Source organism: Poecilia reticulata, linkage group LG19 (assembly GCF_000633615.1).
Source record: "Poecilia reticulata strain Guanapo linkage group LG19, Guppy_female_1.0+MT, whole genome shotgun sequence".
Lineage (NCBI taxonomy): Eukaryota > Metazoa > Chordata > Actinopteri > Cyprinodontiformes > Poeciliidae > Poecilia > Poecilia reticulata.
In genome coordinates, this window is record NC_024349.1 from 8183966 (window position 1) to 8200460 (window position 16495).

The 16495-nt window shown below is 37.6% G+C and overlaps 1 protein-coding gene across 1 annotated transcript in view; it reads right to left on the minus strand.

The window, feature by feature from the left end:
- Positions 1 to 2106: 2106 nt before the first annotated feature.
- The window catches only part of LOC103481352 (speckle-type POZ protein), a 29235-nt gene continuing 14846 nt past the window's right edge, over positions 2107 to 16495 (minus strand). The window contains exons 2-10 of the mRNA XM_008436756.2: positions 11060 to 11284; positions 10621 to 10742; positions 7820 to 7971; positions 7020 to 7147; positions 6768 to 6945; positions 6290 to 6345; positions 5203 to 5325; positions 3916 to 4058; positions 2107 to 2501 (exon numbers count right to left, since the gene is read on the minus strand). Of these exons, the coding sequence (XP_008434978.1) occupies positions 2357 to 2501; positions 3916 to 4058; positions 5203 to 5325; positions 6290 to 6345; positions 6768 to 6945; positions 7020 to 7147; positions 7820 to 7971; positions 10621 to 10742; positions 11060 to 11137 (1125 nt within the window). The 5' untranslated portion in view covers positions 11138 to 11284 and the 3' untranslated portion in view covers positions 2107 to 2356. The remainder of the gene's footprint in view (positions 2502 to 3915; positions 4059 to 5202; positions 5326 to 6289; positions 6346 to 6767; positions 6946 to 7019; positions 7148 to 7819; positions 7972 to 10620; positions 10743 to 11059; positions 11285 to 16495) is intronic.

Below are 16495 nucleotides of genomic sequence, written 5' to 3' on the forward strand. Positions count from 1 at the left end.
ACTGCCGGTGTGTGTCTAGTGAATTCTGTTTTTCATTCAGTGGGTTGAAAATCCAGAAATTTTACTTAAAATGTTTTTAATCCCAAAACGACATTAGATGTTGTAGCTCATTTTATCCAAGTTTTTTTCTTTTTAAAAGAAACATTGTATGGTAGAAATGATCTACTGTAGCAGTCAGTGTTACAGCGAGATCAGATGAAGCCTCTGACTGAACTCTGTTGGATAAATATTAATCCCTCCAGTTTTTTTTATTCTATAATCATGGGAATTCAAGAAAATTTTAAAAGATTGCCTACTTTTTTGTGCTAATGCATAATTGTGACTTTATTGCAAATTTTTTGCAAAAAATTGTCCAAAACATTATTCAGGTGATGCCGACTCCCACCAGCAGGTGGCAGTACTTCTTAATTCTACTCCACTGCTGCTTTTGCAGCAGTGGATCATGTCGATCAAGACTTTGATCGACATGATCAAAGTCTTGATCATGTCGATCAAGACTTTCATGTCTTGATCGACATGAAAGTTACTGTTAAGCATAAACTTAATTTCCATGCAAATATTTCTAAAACAGAACCACAAATGAGTCATTTTTGAAAACAAATTCCAAAAACAATCAAAATCCTGAAGGGATTGAACAGTTTGATGAAGAGGGTGCTAAAGGTCTTCATTTTATTACCACTTCCCATGCTGCGTTCATGGACCGTGCAAATAAATAGAAATGTGACCTTTGTTAATAAATTAACTGTTGTAATGCACTACCTAAGGTTTTTGGCAGGAATGTGATGCCATAGAACGTCCCTAATTCTTTGGTAAAACATTAAAATGCATTTAAGGATTTGCAGGCTCTATACCAGGCGTTCTGATAAGCAACAATCAGAATATTTTACATCATTTTTGTTCATAAAAACACTCAGACGACGTCAGGACGGCGTTCAATACAAAATAGTTGTGGTTTATTTTTTTCTGGGAACAAAAAAATGGCAACAACTAAGTGTCACTTCTCAAAATCAGAAATATCTACAGGAAAAGAAACAACGGTTCCTTCTATCATTACAATTTTCCAACAGTTTGAAATGAACACTTCAAATGTACAGTCATGGCTAAAAACAAAAAGAAAAGAAAAACAAAGTACAACCCCTTAAATTCGAGGGTTTTACCCATTTTGTACATAGGGGGTGTACTTAATTTTTTGTACCAAACTTTTTCCATTTTAATAAATAGTGGTGGAATCTGTGGTTTGGTTTAAATAATTTCTTAGCCTGTTAAAAACAGGACATTTAAACATTAAAACCCAGGAACTGGCAGAGGGTGTACTTTCTTTTCACAATGACTGTATTTTCTGTGGTTCAGGACGTCCTTTTTGTTTTGTTTTTTTGTCTACAATTGATATATTCTGAACATTAAAACGTGTTCATTGTAATCTCATTTCCCTTTAGTCTTTATGCTGCAAAGAAAAACGCTCTCGGTCCTGAAACACAAATATATATCTGCGCTATTTCCTATGGAAGCGAAAAAACTAAACAGCGTGTCTGATCGAACCCTTCGTTGTTTTTAAATATCCGTAACCATTTCCAGACGCTGTTCTCAGACGTCACCAGAAATACCAAYGACATCTAGTTGTGCGTTGCTCTCATTTCTTTATGCTTCCTGGCGTTTAGAAGACAGAAAAATGGACGCCGGTTTGTTTGAGTCACTTGCAGGCAGATTTTCTTAAAGGGAACTTGTTGTTGTTGTTGTTGGTTGTGGTCCAGCTGGGTCCATTGTGTGCTTGCCTACAGTATTTCTAGGTTGCCGCTGGTTACGGGTTGGCGAGGGCTGATCTGTGGCGTTAGTGCAATTTTTTTTCTCCCACGTTTAACTGGGAACTTTTCGATTTTGACTAGCCCTTGGTTCTCTTTTCGGGGCTTCCGGTTTGAAACCAGATCCTTCCCTTCAGAGTCCTTGAGGTGGATGGCGCTATTCGCTTTACGATAAAACAGACACTTTATTTGCCGCCGCGCTCCAAATCTGCTAATTTTGAGGCGGCGGTCCGCTCTTCCTCGGATACACGGGAAAAAAAYAAAAATTAAAAAAAATAAAAAAATAAAAAAAAGGAGAACAACGTCAGAACCGGGGAGCAAGAAGAAGAACAAGGTGCTGCGGGTTTTATTGTAAACTAAAAGATCCACGTTACAATGCCCTCCTCCTCCTCTTCTTCTTCTACTTCTTTAAAAAGACGGGATACAGCAGGTTCTGGGTGGTAGTGTTGTAGGTAACAGCAAGGGGAACGGTTATCCCTGTGTGTCTGGGAGCTTTTGTTTGTGCGTGTGTGTGTGTGAGAGAGAGAGAGAGCGAGCGAGGGTATGTTTTGTTGCGTTTAGGACTGTTTGAGGCGCTTGCGGGGCGGTCCGAGGAAGGGGCACTGGGCGGACGCCAGCGAGCGGTAAGCTTCGGCCACCAGGTGCGGATGGGAGGCGACCATCGACTTCCAGCCGGCGGTTTCCATCACCTCCGCTGCGTGGCTGGAGGGGCGAGAGACAGAGGTCACCAGAGGTCAAACTAAACTGCCTGGCACACGGAGGAAAAATGGTTTTCATAGCTGGACGTTCAGTTCAGATTAAAAAAACACTTCATTGATCCCAAAAGGAAGTTAAATGCTGTTTATTATAATCATAATTATAAGTTAAATTTTTTTTAAATCTGTTCATCTTAAAAGTTTGCAATAAAATCCAGATTTCTGATTTCTGTAACTTACGAAGAAATCAGGAAAATAAAACAATTCTGTAAAAAATGTAAATAAAAAATAAATAAATAAGAGAATTTAAAAGAAAAACAGTTGGAATACCAAAAAACGCAGGATGAACCTGATATAGGTCTCCCAACAAATCAGTTTTATTTTTCTGAGTTCCGCTTTTTCCATTCCATCATATTTATGGTTTTGGAGCGAATGAAAACATCCACAGATAAATGTTACTATTACTAACAAACAGATCCGGCAGAACATTGAATGTTTTCTTTTAAATAATTTATTTAAATAAATAACTATAAAAAATAAAAAACTAGAAATTTTACACAAAATTCAAATTGAAAATAAAAAAAGTAAAAATTAATAAATAAGAGAAATTAAGAAAGGAAATGGGAAGTAAAGTCGCGGTAATCCCACTTTCAAACATTCGTTTTTCCATTATTGCATTTCCAGAGAATATCAACATATTAATAAATATCCTCCCCAAAATTTACCTGAAAAGGTCACTTGAGTAGTTTTGGGTAGAACATATTTACAGACAAATGTTTGGGTTTTTTATCCTAAWTGCAAAATATTTTAATTTTTTGAAGTTTTGGCTTAATTGCTGTGATGTCCTTTCAGAAATGTGTCTCTGCTTTGAGTTCTCCATTTCTCAATTAATCGATTACTAAAMGAATTCAGTTACTTCAGCAATCGATTAATCGCAATTAATCATTTCACCCGTATGTGAATCCTCACAAAAAACAAACATTTTCATGATGAATCAGTAAAAACTTCTAAAACATTCAGTATTGAGGAAGAGGTAGTGCGTTTCTTCATCATATTTTGTCTCTTTRTGTTTCATTTTTGTGACCCATCATCGGCTCCTACACAAAGTCTGTGAGAGCCAGAAATCTGGAAACACGTGATCGATCTCTATCACACGTCCCGTCTCTGCGGCAACAGAGGAGGTGCCAACGGGGCGCGGCGAGGAGTCAGGATGCCCCGATCCTTCAGGAACATTCGGCACGCTTTAATCACATCCAACCCGCCACTTCACCGAGACACATGTGAAATTAAATCAGCAGCTCTAACAAACCTGAGTCCTGGTGCCGTCTGGGGRAARAAACGAGATTAAAGGAGCCGACGCGACGCGAACACGGCGGACCTGTGAGGCGCGACGGAGAGCGGCCGCCTGTGTGTGAACTCACTAGTTGATGAAGTCGACCGCCTGCGTTTTGAGCTGGTCGGCGCTGTGCAGGTCGGCCAGGATGAGGATCTCGGCGGCGTTCTCCACGGACAGGCTGGTGCACAGCGCGTCTTCGCACATGACCTTGAGTCTCTCCAGAGCGTACTGAAAGAAGACAGAGGCTTCAGTGTTCCCTTAACTCCATTTATAGCAGCAACATTTAAAATCTAACATCTGACAGAGATAACAGGTTATAAGAGGAGGAAGAGTAGCTAAAAAAAATGTACTCAGGTAAAAGTAGCACTACTTGAACTGGAGGTGCAACCCTGTGAATTATGAATCAACTTTAAAGTGTGTTTAAACTGAGCGTCTCCTATTTGAATSCTGCATGTTCTTGTTTACATTTTAAAATTTCATAAAATTGGAGGGAAAAAAGACGATTCTTTTGCTTCCCATCCATTAACGCACTGCGGCGATGAAACAGCTCCGTTAGCAAAACGACCCCTGGAGGTCCGGGTATTATTATTAGTTTAGTGCAAAAGGAAACAAAAAGAACACAGAAAACCACTGAAGAATAACTCAAATCACTCATGATCTTCTTTTTTCTCGCTTTTTGTGCCGACTTTGCTACACGCAAACTTGTTATGTTTCAGGATTCACCAAAAACCACTAACATTTCCCACATGAAGAACCGAACATTCAGTCCGTTACAGTTTTATGTTTTCAGGCTCGATGTTTGTCTTCAGATTATTAACATCAAAGAGGTCGCCTTTTTTTTTGTTTTTCATCTGAAACGAAACACGCCGAATTCCACAGCACATCTACATGTTACGGTTTTCAAAGTCAAGCTAGCWTAGCTGAACTGCTTCCCTCTCCCTATATATTTTTCTCTTTAATAAACTTTTTCCTGGCCTTTATATCTAGTTGTTGCAGTGTTGACAATTAGTAGCAAAGCACTGCGTCCTTCTTTCATTTTATATTCAGGCGTACAATTAAGATTTAGCGCGTTATTGTGACAACTTGACAGCTAAAACCAAAGCTAGTCATTGTCAGCTAACAGCTGGGTGGCCGTTTTCCCCATGGTATATATTTTTAACAATAGCCAGGCAGAAAATCATAAACAACTGGATATAATAAACATTGCATTTYGAAATGCTCTAACTGATATAYGTGACCCGAATCACACTGGAAATATTTACAAACGACATGTTTTCTACCTGCTTAATGAAGAATATAATAAAATACCAACTGCTGAAATGTCTTCATTCCAACCTACAATGAACCCATGAACAGGAAGTGAGTGCATTACCTTATCGGCTGCTGCTAGCAGATCGTCGGCCATCTTGTCCAGGTTGGGAGCCTTGTCTGTGTAAATGAAGCACATCATCTCCTTGAAAACTTCTGGCTCCACGTCGTTGATCTCCACACGATTCTGACGGAGGAGGAGGAGGAGGGTTGATTAATGGGATTTATTAAAACACAGCTTGTGATCTGTAAAATTTTCATTATTCCAGCGAATAAGGGGATTTCATTTTTTCACAGCTATGCAACCTTGACTTTTACTACTTTTCACTGATAACAGATGCTTGAAACACAGTTTGTGAAACATTCACTTAAAATGTTATTTTTGTTCTTGTGTTCAGACTTTTTACACATTTTCCACTTTGAAATTTCATCCTTTTCCAGATTTTTTCCCATCAGTTTAAACAACAAAAGAAAAAACAACATTTACCCGCTTAGTTTTTACCTATAATTTCTGCAGCAAATCATGCAGGAACACCGTACTAAAGAAAAGGAGGTGAGGAGCTAATTTGCAGGGGTTTTTCTTTTCCTTTTTCTGGTATTTTTTAAATTCAAAACTGGTTTATTTCAAAATGTGTTATTAAATCTTCACTTAAATTATCCTAAATATACAATAAATCAATTAAAACAAACGTTGGGACATGTCAGCCCTATTATTGTATTTGTAAAGAAATCAAGTTATGAGGTGCATCAAAGATAAATTATGCCACTTTAGTGAAAACCAATGTAAATACGATCYAATTGTAAAWTTTTTTCAAATTGATTCAAACTAATAAATTTACATTTAAAATTWAAAGCATCTCTGCAGGTCTGACTTTAAACAAAATCTCAGTGTGGCTGTAATTTCATCTCGTCGTCAACAGAAGGGCAGAAAAAGCAATTCTCTGTTTGTGTGGCTCTGACAGTGAGGGATGAGTCCCGACCCCCGACTGAAAGCGGGACAATTGCGTTTGGGTTTCGCTATCATCCAGTTTCTGCAAACACCTTTGTGTTGCAGCTGTTCGGCGGCACGCAATCCTTCAAAAATTGGAAAATTACAGCCATCAAGGAACAAAACAAATACATTTTTTAGGAGAGGGGCGGTTCGGACTCACCTTTTTGCTCTCCTCCATCTCGTGCTCAAACATGGCACTGAATACAGGGGATCGCGCTGAAACAGAGAAAACAACATCAAGTACTTTTAAACACATGCAAGCTGGTTTTAAGTCAATTATTCCTTAACCAGACCGAACAGCTCAGCAACGACGCAGATAAATTTCCTCCAGACTTTGTGTCATCTTAAAAATTCTAACGGTTTTTGAAAGGGGAGACGTTGCGCTTTCCAGCCAGTATCGGGTTATTACGGTAATTTCACTCCCACTGTAGCAGGAAGTGAAATTAATCTGAGGTAAATTGCAAAAATAACTTCATAGATATTGAAAGTTCTAGTCATTATGGATAAATGGGCAAATATATTTACTCACAGGACATTTAAAGAACTTTGTAAAATCAAAATAAGCAAAAATATCCAGGAGATTTGAAACTTAGGACTTRAAGGGTTTCARGGTTAACCTGATAGGTGTGTTTGTTTACCTGCCAGGATGGCTTTGTGGGCCTGAAACTCCTGTCCAGCCACACACAGGGAGCAGTCYGTGAAGCGCGAGTTCTCCCACAGGCCGCCCAGCTCGTCCGCTAGCCGACAGTCCGGCACCTTCACCATGTTCATCGTGTTCTGACCCGATATGTTGACCGAGTCCTGCACAACGCTCACCTGAAGGAAGCAAAGCCACCGCTGAAACACAGCACAGTAAACACTCCACCGCGATGGAGAAACATCGGCGTTACCTCGCAGAACAGCGTTAGCTTATCGTCAGGTAGGAGACCGTTAGCCTCGTCCAGGAGGAAGTCTCTCCGGATGAACTTCTTAAAGCCCCAATCTTTTCCCTGGACGAAGCGGTACGCCCTCTGGCTTTCTGTAGACGGACGAAGAAATGGTTCAACATTTAAAAGAGATGCACTGTAAAAAAAGATATCATTCTAAAATATCACCAGAGCTGGGAGGATTACCCAAAGACGGTACWCAAGTAGGAGCAGCACTAYGTCAACATATTTCTACTCGAGTAAAAAGTAGCTGTCCAAGAAATCACTCAAGTAAAAATGTACAAGGCAAAAACTTAACTGATGAAATCATAAATCATTAAATTTTTTAAAATTACATCATCAGACGAACCAAAACAAAGTGGAAATTTTAGTATTTTAAAGATGAAAATGACAAGTAACAAAAATAACGAAATCAGGCAAAAGAAAAAGAAAGAAAACTTATAAAACTTTAACAGAAACTGTAGGTGTGAGTCTGATTCTGGTTAATTTCTGGTTACAACATGTTTGTTTTTCACTCACTGGGAAGAAAATCCAGACATTTCACTCCAGTAAGGGTAGAGATACTTCATAAAAAAATTACAGTATAGTAAACAAAAAAGTTACTCAAGTTAATGTAACTAGTTTCTACCCAGCTCTGAATGCTCCATAATGTTAATTAAATTTCTTGTTTTCTTCTTGTTTCCTGCCCTTTGATATAAAGGAGTTTATAACTAAAATATATTATTATTATTAATATTATTATTATTATTAATGTTTTTGCTCACCCATGGCTTTGGTCTCCTCTCCCTTGGCGTTGAGAATGGAGAACTTGAACTTTGCTCGCACCTCTGCTTTTGGACAGCTGACTAGCAGCAGGTACAGCGACAGGTAATCTTTGCTTTCCTCATCCAGGCCTTTGGGATTCACTCGCAAACACCTGAGGTCAAAAAAACAACAACAACAAAAAAAAACAGTTAAAATCTGCCGTTAACACTAACCAACCCAAAATGTTCCACTGGAAAAATACTTCACCTATAAAATGGGAAAATGTCTTGGTGTAAGTCAGTGTTTTTCAACCACTGTTCCGCGGCACACTAGTGTGCCGTGAGTGATCGTCAGGTGTGCCGTGGAAATTATTCAATTTCACTACGGTACCGTATTTTCCGGACTAAAAGCTGCTACTTTTTTCCTTAACTTTGTGAAGCCCGCTGTGGCTTTTCTGTGGATTTTTCTTCAACCACCAGGGGGCTCTCTAGCAGGAAGTGAACTGAAAATTGTAAATCAAAGAAGAACGCGCTAATTTTAATTTAGAACAGCCACATGCTAGCAGCCATGCTAGCAGCAGGCACGATGGAGAAATGTTTTCAAACTCGTATGATGCAGCTTTTAAGTTGAGGGCTGTCGATCTGGCACTACAGGAGGGAAATAGAGCCGCTGCATTTAAGCTCGGTGTGAACGAAACCATGGTTCGGCTTTGGAGACGGAGTGCTGCGTCCAGCAGATTTATTAGGACGAAGCATTCTGCTGGGTCCTTATGGAAAACCGAGAGCAGCTTCCAGTTTTTATTTTATTTTATTTTTTTTAATTGAGGGTGCTAGTATGGTGCGCTCTATAGTCCGAAAAATACGGTAATTGGTTTTAAAAGATTTTTTGAAAATGAATTATCTGCAAATAATGCCAAATTCGAGTGTCTGCTGTAGTAGCAGCAGCGGCGTAATCATGTAATGTTCTTACCACTAGATGGCAGCAGGTACAGAGCATTTTACATTAAAACAAGAGAATTAGTGATGCACGAATGTTACAGGTAGCGGTGAGAGCATTTTATCTAGCAATACTGTGATGGAAAAGACAGTGAAGCTCAACAGTAGTTGGAAAGAACATGGGTCCATTTCCCACAACATATCTGTGTGAAATTGAGCTTCTCTAGTCTGGTTACTATAAAAACTAAAATCACAGAGAGACAGATGTTGAGGAAGAGCTTTGTCTTTCTTCAATTTCTGCCAGGAAATCAGATCTGTTTTCATCCAAACATGCTCAGGTTTCACACCAGGTGGGTAAAATATACAGATATTGACATTTTGTACATGCAACTCTTCATATTGTAACAGTGAATATGAAGTGAAATGTTTCCCAAATATTATTGCTTCTTTCAGAATAAGAATTATTTTCTGTATTCTGGCTATAAGATGCTTGTGGATTAGTTTGTAAAACACTTTGAAGTTTTCTACAACTTCTTTAAATTTAACACCACAGTGTTGTGGCTGTTCAGGTGTATTTTTGAAGTGGGCATGTTAAGTGCAATTTGAAATAAGAAATGTAAAATGTGATAATAMWWYWWTKTRKWKWTTWKATTCCTATTCAAGAGACTTTGATAAGAATGACTATATATAGGCGGCTACAGAGTATCTTTATTTCCATTTTTAGTTCGTGGTGTGCCTCGGGATTTTTTCAATTAAAACAGTGTACCTTGACTCAAAAATGGTTGAAAAACACTGGTGTAAGTGAAAAAATCTGTTAGCGGAACTAGAACTTGGTTGCTAGGTGACGGGCTGGGCTTGGCAGGCGTTGCTAGGTAACAGTTGTGAAATAAACTGCCAGTGGAACTGGCACTTTTTCATAATAGTGCGTAGAAAAAGCTCCTATTTCCTGCTGAAAAGCTACTTGTACTTTATTTTTGTTTCATTTCAACTGTGCCAAGATATAGTCAGAAGAAATTAAGAGCAAAAAAAACTTGGTAAGATTTGTATTTTTTTGCACTACGGAGAATGGTTTAGCTCAAAGCTCAATTCTAATTCATAATTTCTAGAATGGCGCCATTCATGGAGCAGCTCCATCATGTTTGCCGTTTTTTTTTTTTTTTTTACTTCTGATGGTTTGTTGCATGTTTGGACAATTATTCCCTCAGGTTTTGGATGCTGTTCGCATCTCATCACCATTCTTTGAGGATACTTCAATGATACGAGTTACGACAACATTTAGTTTCTCTTTGGGATGGATACGGTAATTTTGAAGTGAATACTCTTATATTAGAACTGCCTAGTCAAAGTCCTGACTTAAATCCAACTGCCAATCGCTGGCAAGATTCGAAATCCAGCTAAATTTAGCAAAGAATTGGAAAAGAAATTCCAGACCTAAATACTTGTAGATTAAATTACAGCAAAATATAAATTTAAGGGATTAAACACAACAGCAGAGATATGCAGGTTCAGGGTTTCACCCAGGAAACTAGCCAAACGCGGTGTTAGGGTTGTCCTACGATGTTTTTATGTTTAAAAAAAGTTGACAGGATATTTTGGAAATAAAACATCAACAACAAAGAAAATACATTAATAGGTTCTCCCATTATCGTTTTAAATAGGTAATTGTCTACTAAAGATTTATATTGCTATTACTGCTACTGTTGTACATACTTAAAAAAATTATGATTTAAAATAAACAGGTAACACTGAGCCTGGCGGGGAAGGAAGTAAAGCCTGGTGGCCCGCCAGGCTTTACTACATTTATAATACACTGGGGAATAAAAATAAGAGGTTTGATTTCCAGCCTGTATTTAGTGTTTTTGTACATCGTTTACTGTGATTCTCACCATTTGAGTTTGTCGTTGGCCCCAGAAGAGAAGGTCGAACTCTTGATGACCTCGCCCATTTCCTCACGACAGAAGCTGAAGTTGTTGATGGTCCACATGTAGGAAAACTTCACCACTTTGATCTGTTAGAGAGACGACGCAGCAGAAGATGGTTTATGACGGATAAACGCCTGAATTTATTTAGTCAAGAACTTTTTCCTTTCTTAAGGTAAGTTTTCAAACTTTTCATATACAACACATTTATCAATAAGCTCCTTTTAAAACTATTTATTTTCCGAAGTTTTATCTTTGCATTGAAAGTTTCATGTTAGTCTTTTGCACAACCCTTCAAATAAAGTATTTCTGTCTCTTTTTATTTGGGGTAAATAACGTTTAAAAGCGCCGTCACAGAATTTGAAATCGTCTGATTGGAACCGAAGCGTTTTTTTATGCATCTTACCTGCGTGTAGCACCAGCTCTCGGCCACAGGCCCGCTGGACATTTCCGCGGGGGGCGGCGGACTCGGGACCCTGGACATTGCCAGTGTGGCAGAGGGAGGAGTGGGACACGAGGGTGAAGAAGAAGAAAGAGAAGAAGAAGAGTTGGAATGTGACACTTCCTCTAGTCAGCGTCGGTCCCGACGTCCATCTGCATCGGTGAACAGCAGAGGGAAGCAGGGCGCCCCCTACAGGCAGAGCCAGACAGAGCAGAGTGAATATTATTAATTATTATTATTATTCAGTTCATGTTGCAGGATGAGATAAACTGCCTCTGCGTATCGTTTTAATGTCGGGATGTAAACAAACGAGGATCCTGGTTCACCTGAATAGAAAGAATCGAGCTTAAAATTAATTTTTTTATACAATATATATTAATAATATAATTAAATAAAACTGAGAACAAGTTTTACCAAGAAAACAGAAGAAAGAAAGAAATAAAGAAAGAAAGTTGCTCTTATTTGTTCTGTGCGATGAGGAAATCTTCATTATTTAAAACTGATAATTTAAAACCGATATTGTTTCAATATTAATTTTTAGCTTTTTTTCTTTTATCATGCTGCCTTAATCTGGGGTCATAATCTGTCATCAATATTTTATATTTCACTTTAACGGGATTAAAGTGAAATATAAAATATTCAACAAAAAATAAATTAGATTCAAAGTTTGTAGAACAAATATATAATTAGACTTTTAAATCAAAGTTATTCAGAAAACCCTGAAATACTGAGGAACAAATTAATCAATCCAGATTTCCATCCATCACTGAACCTCAATCCAGCATAAATCATCAGCAGCAGGTTTTCTAATCCTCCACCAGGTGAGATGAAGAGAGAAGATGACCAGCGGAGAAAGCGSAGAGGGACACGATTAAAGGAAAAGTGAAATGAAAAATCAAGCGGCGGATGAAGGATGGAGCCGCATCTGTGGAACCATTCACCAGGATAAATTGGAAGAAAAAGAAGTTAGATGGAGGCGGCAGAAAATCAAAGAAACGCATGAAAGAGAAATCAAATCCAGATCAGGAAATWGGAGAGGAAACTTTAAACCTGCAGGTGGGAAACGACACGCAGAGCTGGTAAAAAATACTCAGGTTAGAAAGTCCTGAGTAACTGACCAAGTTATCAATCATTTAATGTTTAAAAACTACATAATCATATAAAGAGGAAATTTTGGTATTTTAAGGGTTAMATTGACAATAATTTATAAAAGTAACAAAGTCAGGTAAAATAATTTTTTACAAATCAGTTTCTTTCAATAAAAAAAACTCTTAAAAAATTTATAAAAACTGAAAGGGTGTGTCTGGTGAATTTCTGGTTTGTTTTTCATTCAGTTTGTAGAAAGTCCAGAAATTTTACTCAGGTAGGAGTAGAAATACTTTAGAATAAAATTACTCAAGTAAATTATAGTAAAAGTACATTTACTACCCAACACCTGACAATGAAATAAGTAAGATGTTTTAAAAAAGCTCAACAAAATAGTAAATCGAGACTCAAAAACTTTGAAATAATAAAAAATAAACATAAAATATCCAGAAAAGTTATGAAACAGAATCGGTTTCATTTGCTGCACAGAGCAGATAAACCATTATGATAAACAAATAGGTCTGTCATAATAAACAATAAATCAATTAATCACACAGTAAATTAAAACAAGATCATTAAATTTCCATTTAATTTATCATATCAACAAACACTACAAATTTACAAAGTACTACACAAAGTACTACACTGGACTCTTTTCCAATTCCAACACCTGTATTTTTTTATTTATTATATCACAATATTTTACATTTAAAAATATTTAAATGTAAAGAAGATAATTCTGCTCTTGATACCAACAAACATCCATAAAAGATGATTCTGTAAACTTTGGTTCCCAAAATAAAAGGAACCGTGAAATTCAAACACATGTTCCACATTAAATCAGAATATTGATGAAATGAAACTTTAAATTGCTAAAATTCACCCTGAAATATTTGCTTTATGCACCAAGATATTATAATTTATCAGCACATTTTGTTGAGAGCAAATATCCACAAGTCAGTCTTCTGACCCGAAGGTGAAAAAAGTGTGAAATTTGAAAACATGTGGGACAGAAAGTTGCGGTTATGTCCTTTTCATCGACATTTCACATAAGAAAGAAGAAATCAATCTCCGCTCCAAATTAAAGACTGAAAGTATGAAGGCATTTCACAGYGCAATTTCCAAGAGAGATGAAAAAACTGCAGCGCTTGTCAAAGTGTCAGCGAACACAACGTCTGTTTCCAAAGCGCCGGCCTGTGAGGACGGCGGCGAGCCAGAGACGAACCTTAAAGCTGTAATTGGTACAGGAGCCCGGATCGATTGCAACGAGCGCGCTCGGCCTCAGTGGAAGCGATTTCATATTCTGCCCTCGGTCACGGCGCTTCTCCTTCCCTAAAAACTCAATCTCAGTGAGGTATGAACTATTGATTCTGCTGCAGCGACCGGCTCGCCTCGCTTTCATCCCCCCACCAACAACAGCCCTCCGACTTTGTGCGGACCCGCAATTACAGCGAAGGGCAAAAAAAAAAGAAAGAAAGAAAGAAAGAAAGAAAGCATTAGCAGCCGGCCTTCACCTCCTCCCATCTGCGGTTCCCAACAAAAACTCTGCTGTTTTCTCCTCACCTGGGAGGTTAAACACAGGAGGGACCCCAATGCATAACTAATGCGTCCGCTCACCTCGTTCAGACAATTCAAGAGCTACACTTCATTTATTTTACATTGAAACCTGGCCTGCAACTAACAATTATTCTGACGATTAATAGAATAATCAAATAAAAAAAATTACCACATTCTGCAGATTCMATAAAAGATGCAAATAAATAAATATTCGATTTCTTTTAAACATTTTAAAATGAAATAACAGCGTTTAGTGAACGCTGAATCATTTGTAACATAAGATACATCAGCTCAGCCTTTTCTTGACTTCTCATAAACAGTTTATTATCTCTTGACTTTTATATTTGTTTTTTTTATTAACCAATTAATACCTGGATAACAAAAGTACTCAATAGGTGATTTTGTACAAAATTTAAACCAGGTGCAGCTAAAACTGTSACGTGAGGAAATCTTGATAAAAATATTTACCGACAAATGTGTTCTTTTTATATCTTAAATGCAAAATGTCTATATCTGYATTATGTTTTTATATATTTATACTCCAGTCAATTATTACATTAGTTGGCTATTATTGATAATTGTATTGGGGTTCATTTTTGGATTAACCAATTAGTAAAATTACATTTTGTCTTATATGCAGAATGTATAGAGTCTGCATGCTTAATAAATGATTAATCATTTACTACAATGGTTGCYGATTATTTCAATAATTGCTGAATCACAATTAATCAATTCAGCTCAAATTTCTGTATGAAAATTTGAGAGCAGATGAAATTTTCCTTTTTCTCCACATTCATGCATTTTGTGTTGATCCATCCCATAAAATCCCAATAAAAAGCTTTAAAGGTTTATGGCTGTAAAGTGACAAAATGTGAAAAAGTTCAACAGGTTTGAATAAGAGAAACAGATGAGCCTGTTCTTCCAGTCACGGCTGACTGTAGCYGACATGTTAGCTTCTGGCTAAGTGTTTAAACCTTTAAATAACTACTGCAGCAAACACTKCCGCAAAGCAAGAYCCTGACACCGGGGCAAAATTTACATTTTCAGTTATAATAAATAGAAACTCTGATTTACTGTGCGTCACATTTAGGTGAGCCCATTTATTCCTTACAAGCCGCTTCAGATCCAAGGCTGGGAAGGTGAAGGATGACTGAAAAGTCCAACTGAGAGCAAAATACTTTTCACTGCTGTTTGCATAAAAACACTACAATGTTTTTAACGTGGTAAACTGTTTAGCTGAGAAGATAACAACAGACTGCTGCGTTGCCAAAAAGCACAGCAAGTCGACATGAAAGCTATTAGCCTCTGTGTCCGGACAATGTTTATACCAACTGAGAAAAAGACATTAAATTTCACTTTGTTTTAGAAGTATTTTAATATTATGTAACTGAAACAGGTGATATGCATTGATAAGTTCTGCTAAATTTAAAAAAATGACTTTCAAGACATTAAATAAGCTTAAACGTGTAAATTTGACTTAATATTTTCAGAAGAGACTGAAAGAAAGGCTCACCAAAACATACATAAACAAGAGTAACTCAAACACAATGTCATTTCCTAAAAGCAGGTTGAAAACAAGCAAAACATCAGTTAAATAAAACTCTTACAAACTTTAAGTTTGTGAAGGAATGATACACATTTTTTCTTCAGAAATGTTGATTCACTTCTTTGTTTTTCGCCAAACTTTACCAACAATAAAAACAAGTAGTGATGGGTCCAGCAACACCGATGCGTCGGCGCATGCATCAAGCCCACAGACCAAAACCCGTCTTGGTTTCAGCAAGTCACGTGACCAATACAGGAACTGTTTCGAAATGACATTAACGCGCCAAACTGTGTTTATAAGGAAGCGGATCTATCAATCTGTCAAATGCATTTGCCAAACGAATTCTTGATCTTTTACAGCGTCAACTATGGAGCAGCTTCAAAGGAAATGTTTCCTCAGTGTGGGACCATTTTGATATTATATTGGAAAAGAAATTTGGTTTCATTTTTGTCATTTCATCCGGTTCTTGTCAGTTTCTACTTGATCAATCTGAATCCAAATTTAGCTGAAACTGACTCTTAGTTTACTTTCATATTATGTTCTGCAGGTTAAGTGTCACATATGTTTAACTAAACCGTCTTATTCAAATAAATCCACCTTTTCAATGCTGAGGCAATATGAGGCCAGGCATGAGAATGAAGTCCCAGATTCACCCAGATAAACTCAAATATGCAGCCATTCCACAAATTACTCAGTTGCTTTTTATAAATTATTTCATATACAGTGAACCCTCGCTGTAACGGGGTTCACTTTTCACGGTATCGCTGCTGCTTTGCAGATTTTTTTGTTCAGTTTTTTTTCCACAGTGTTCTTCGTCCTAATTGACCATATGATTGGTCAAAACAGTCTCTGCGCTTCTTCTCTACCAGAGTACCAATAACGTTACGGTGTTTAATACAGATTGGCCATTCAGGAGATGGAAACTGAAACTTTCAATGTCTGCTGGAAAAAAATAAAAACTGTGGCCAGAGGCAGCAGAACCCGACCGGAGGCTCGCTTGACGAGATCCATCGCTYTGCCGTAGATACAGCTGTGAATCTCTGGGGGCAGGTTGGAGGAGATGCTTTAAATGATATGACTGCGGATCACATTAAGGCCCGATTGATGCACACGCAAATCCGCTGACCTGAAAACAGGTTTTGTTCTTTGGTTTCAATGTAGAGTATTTATTTATGCTGTGTAATAACTGTAAAAAATAAAGGTAACTACTT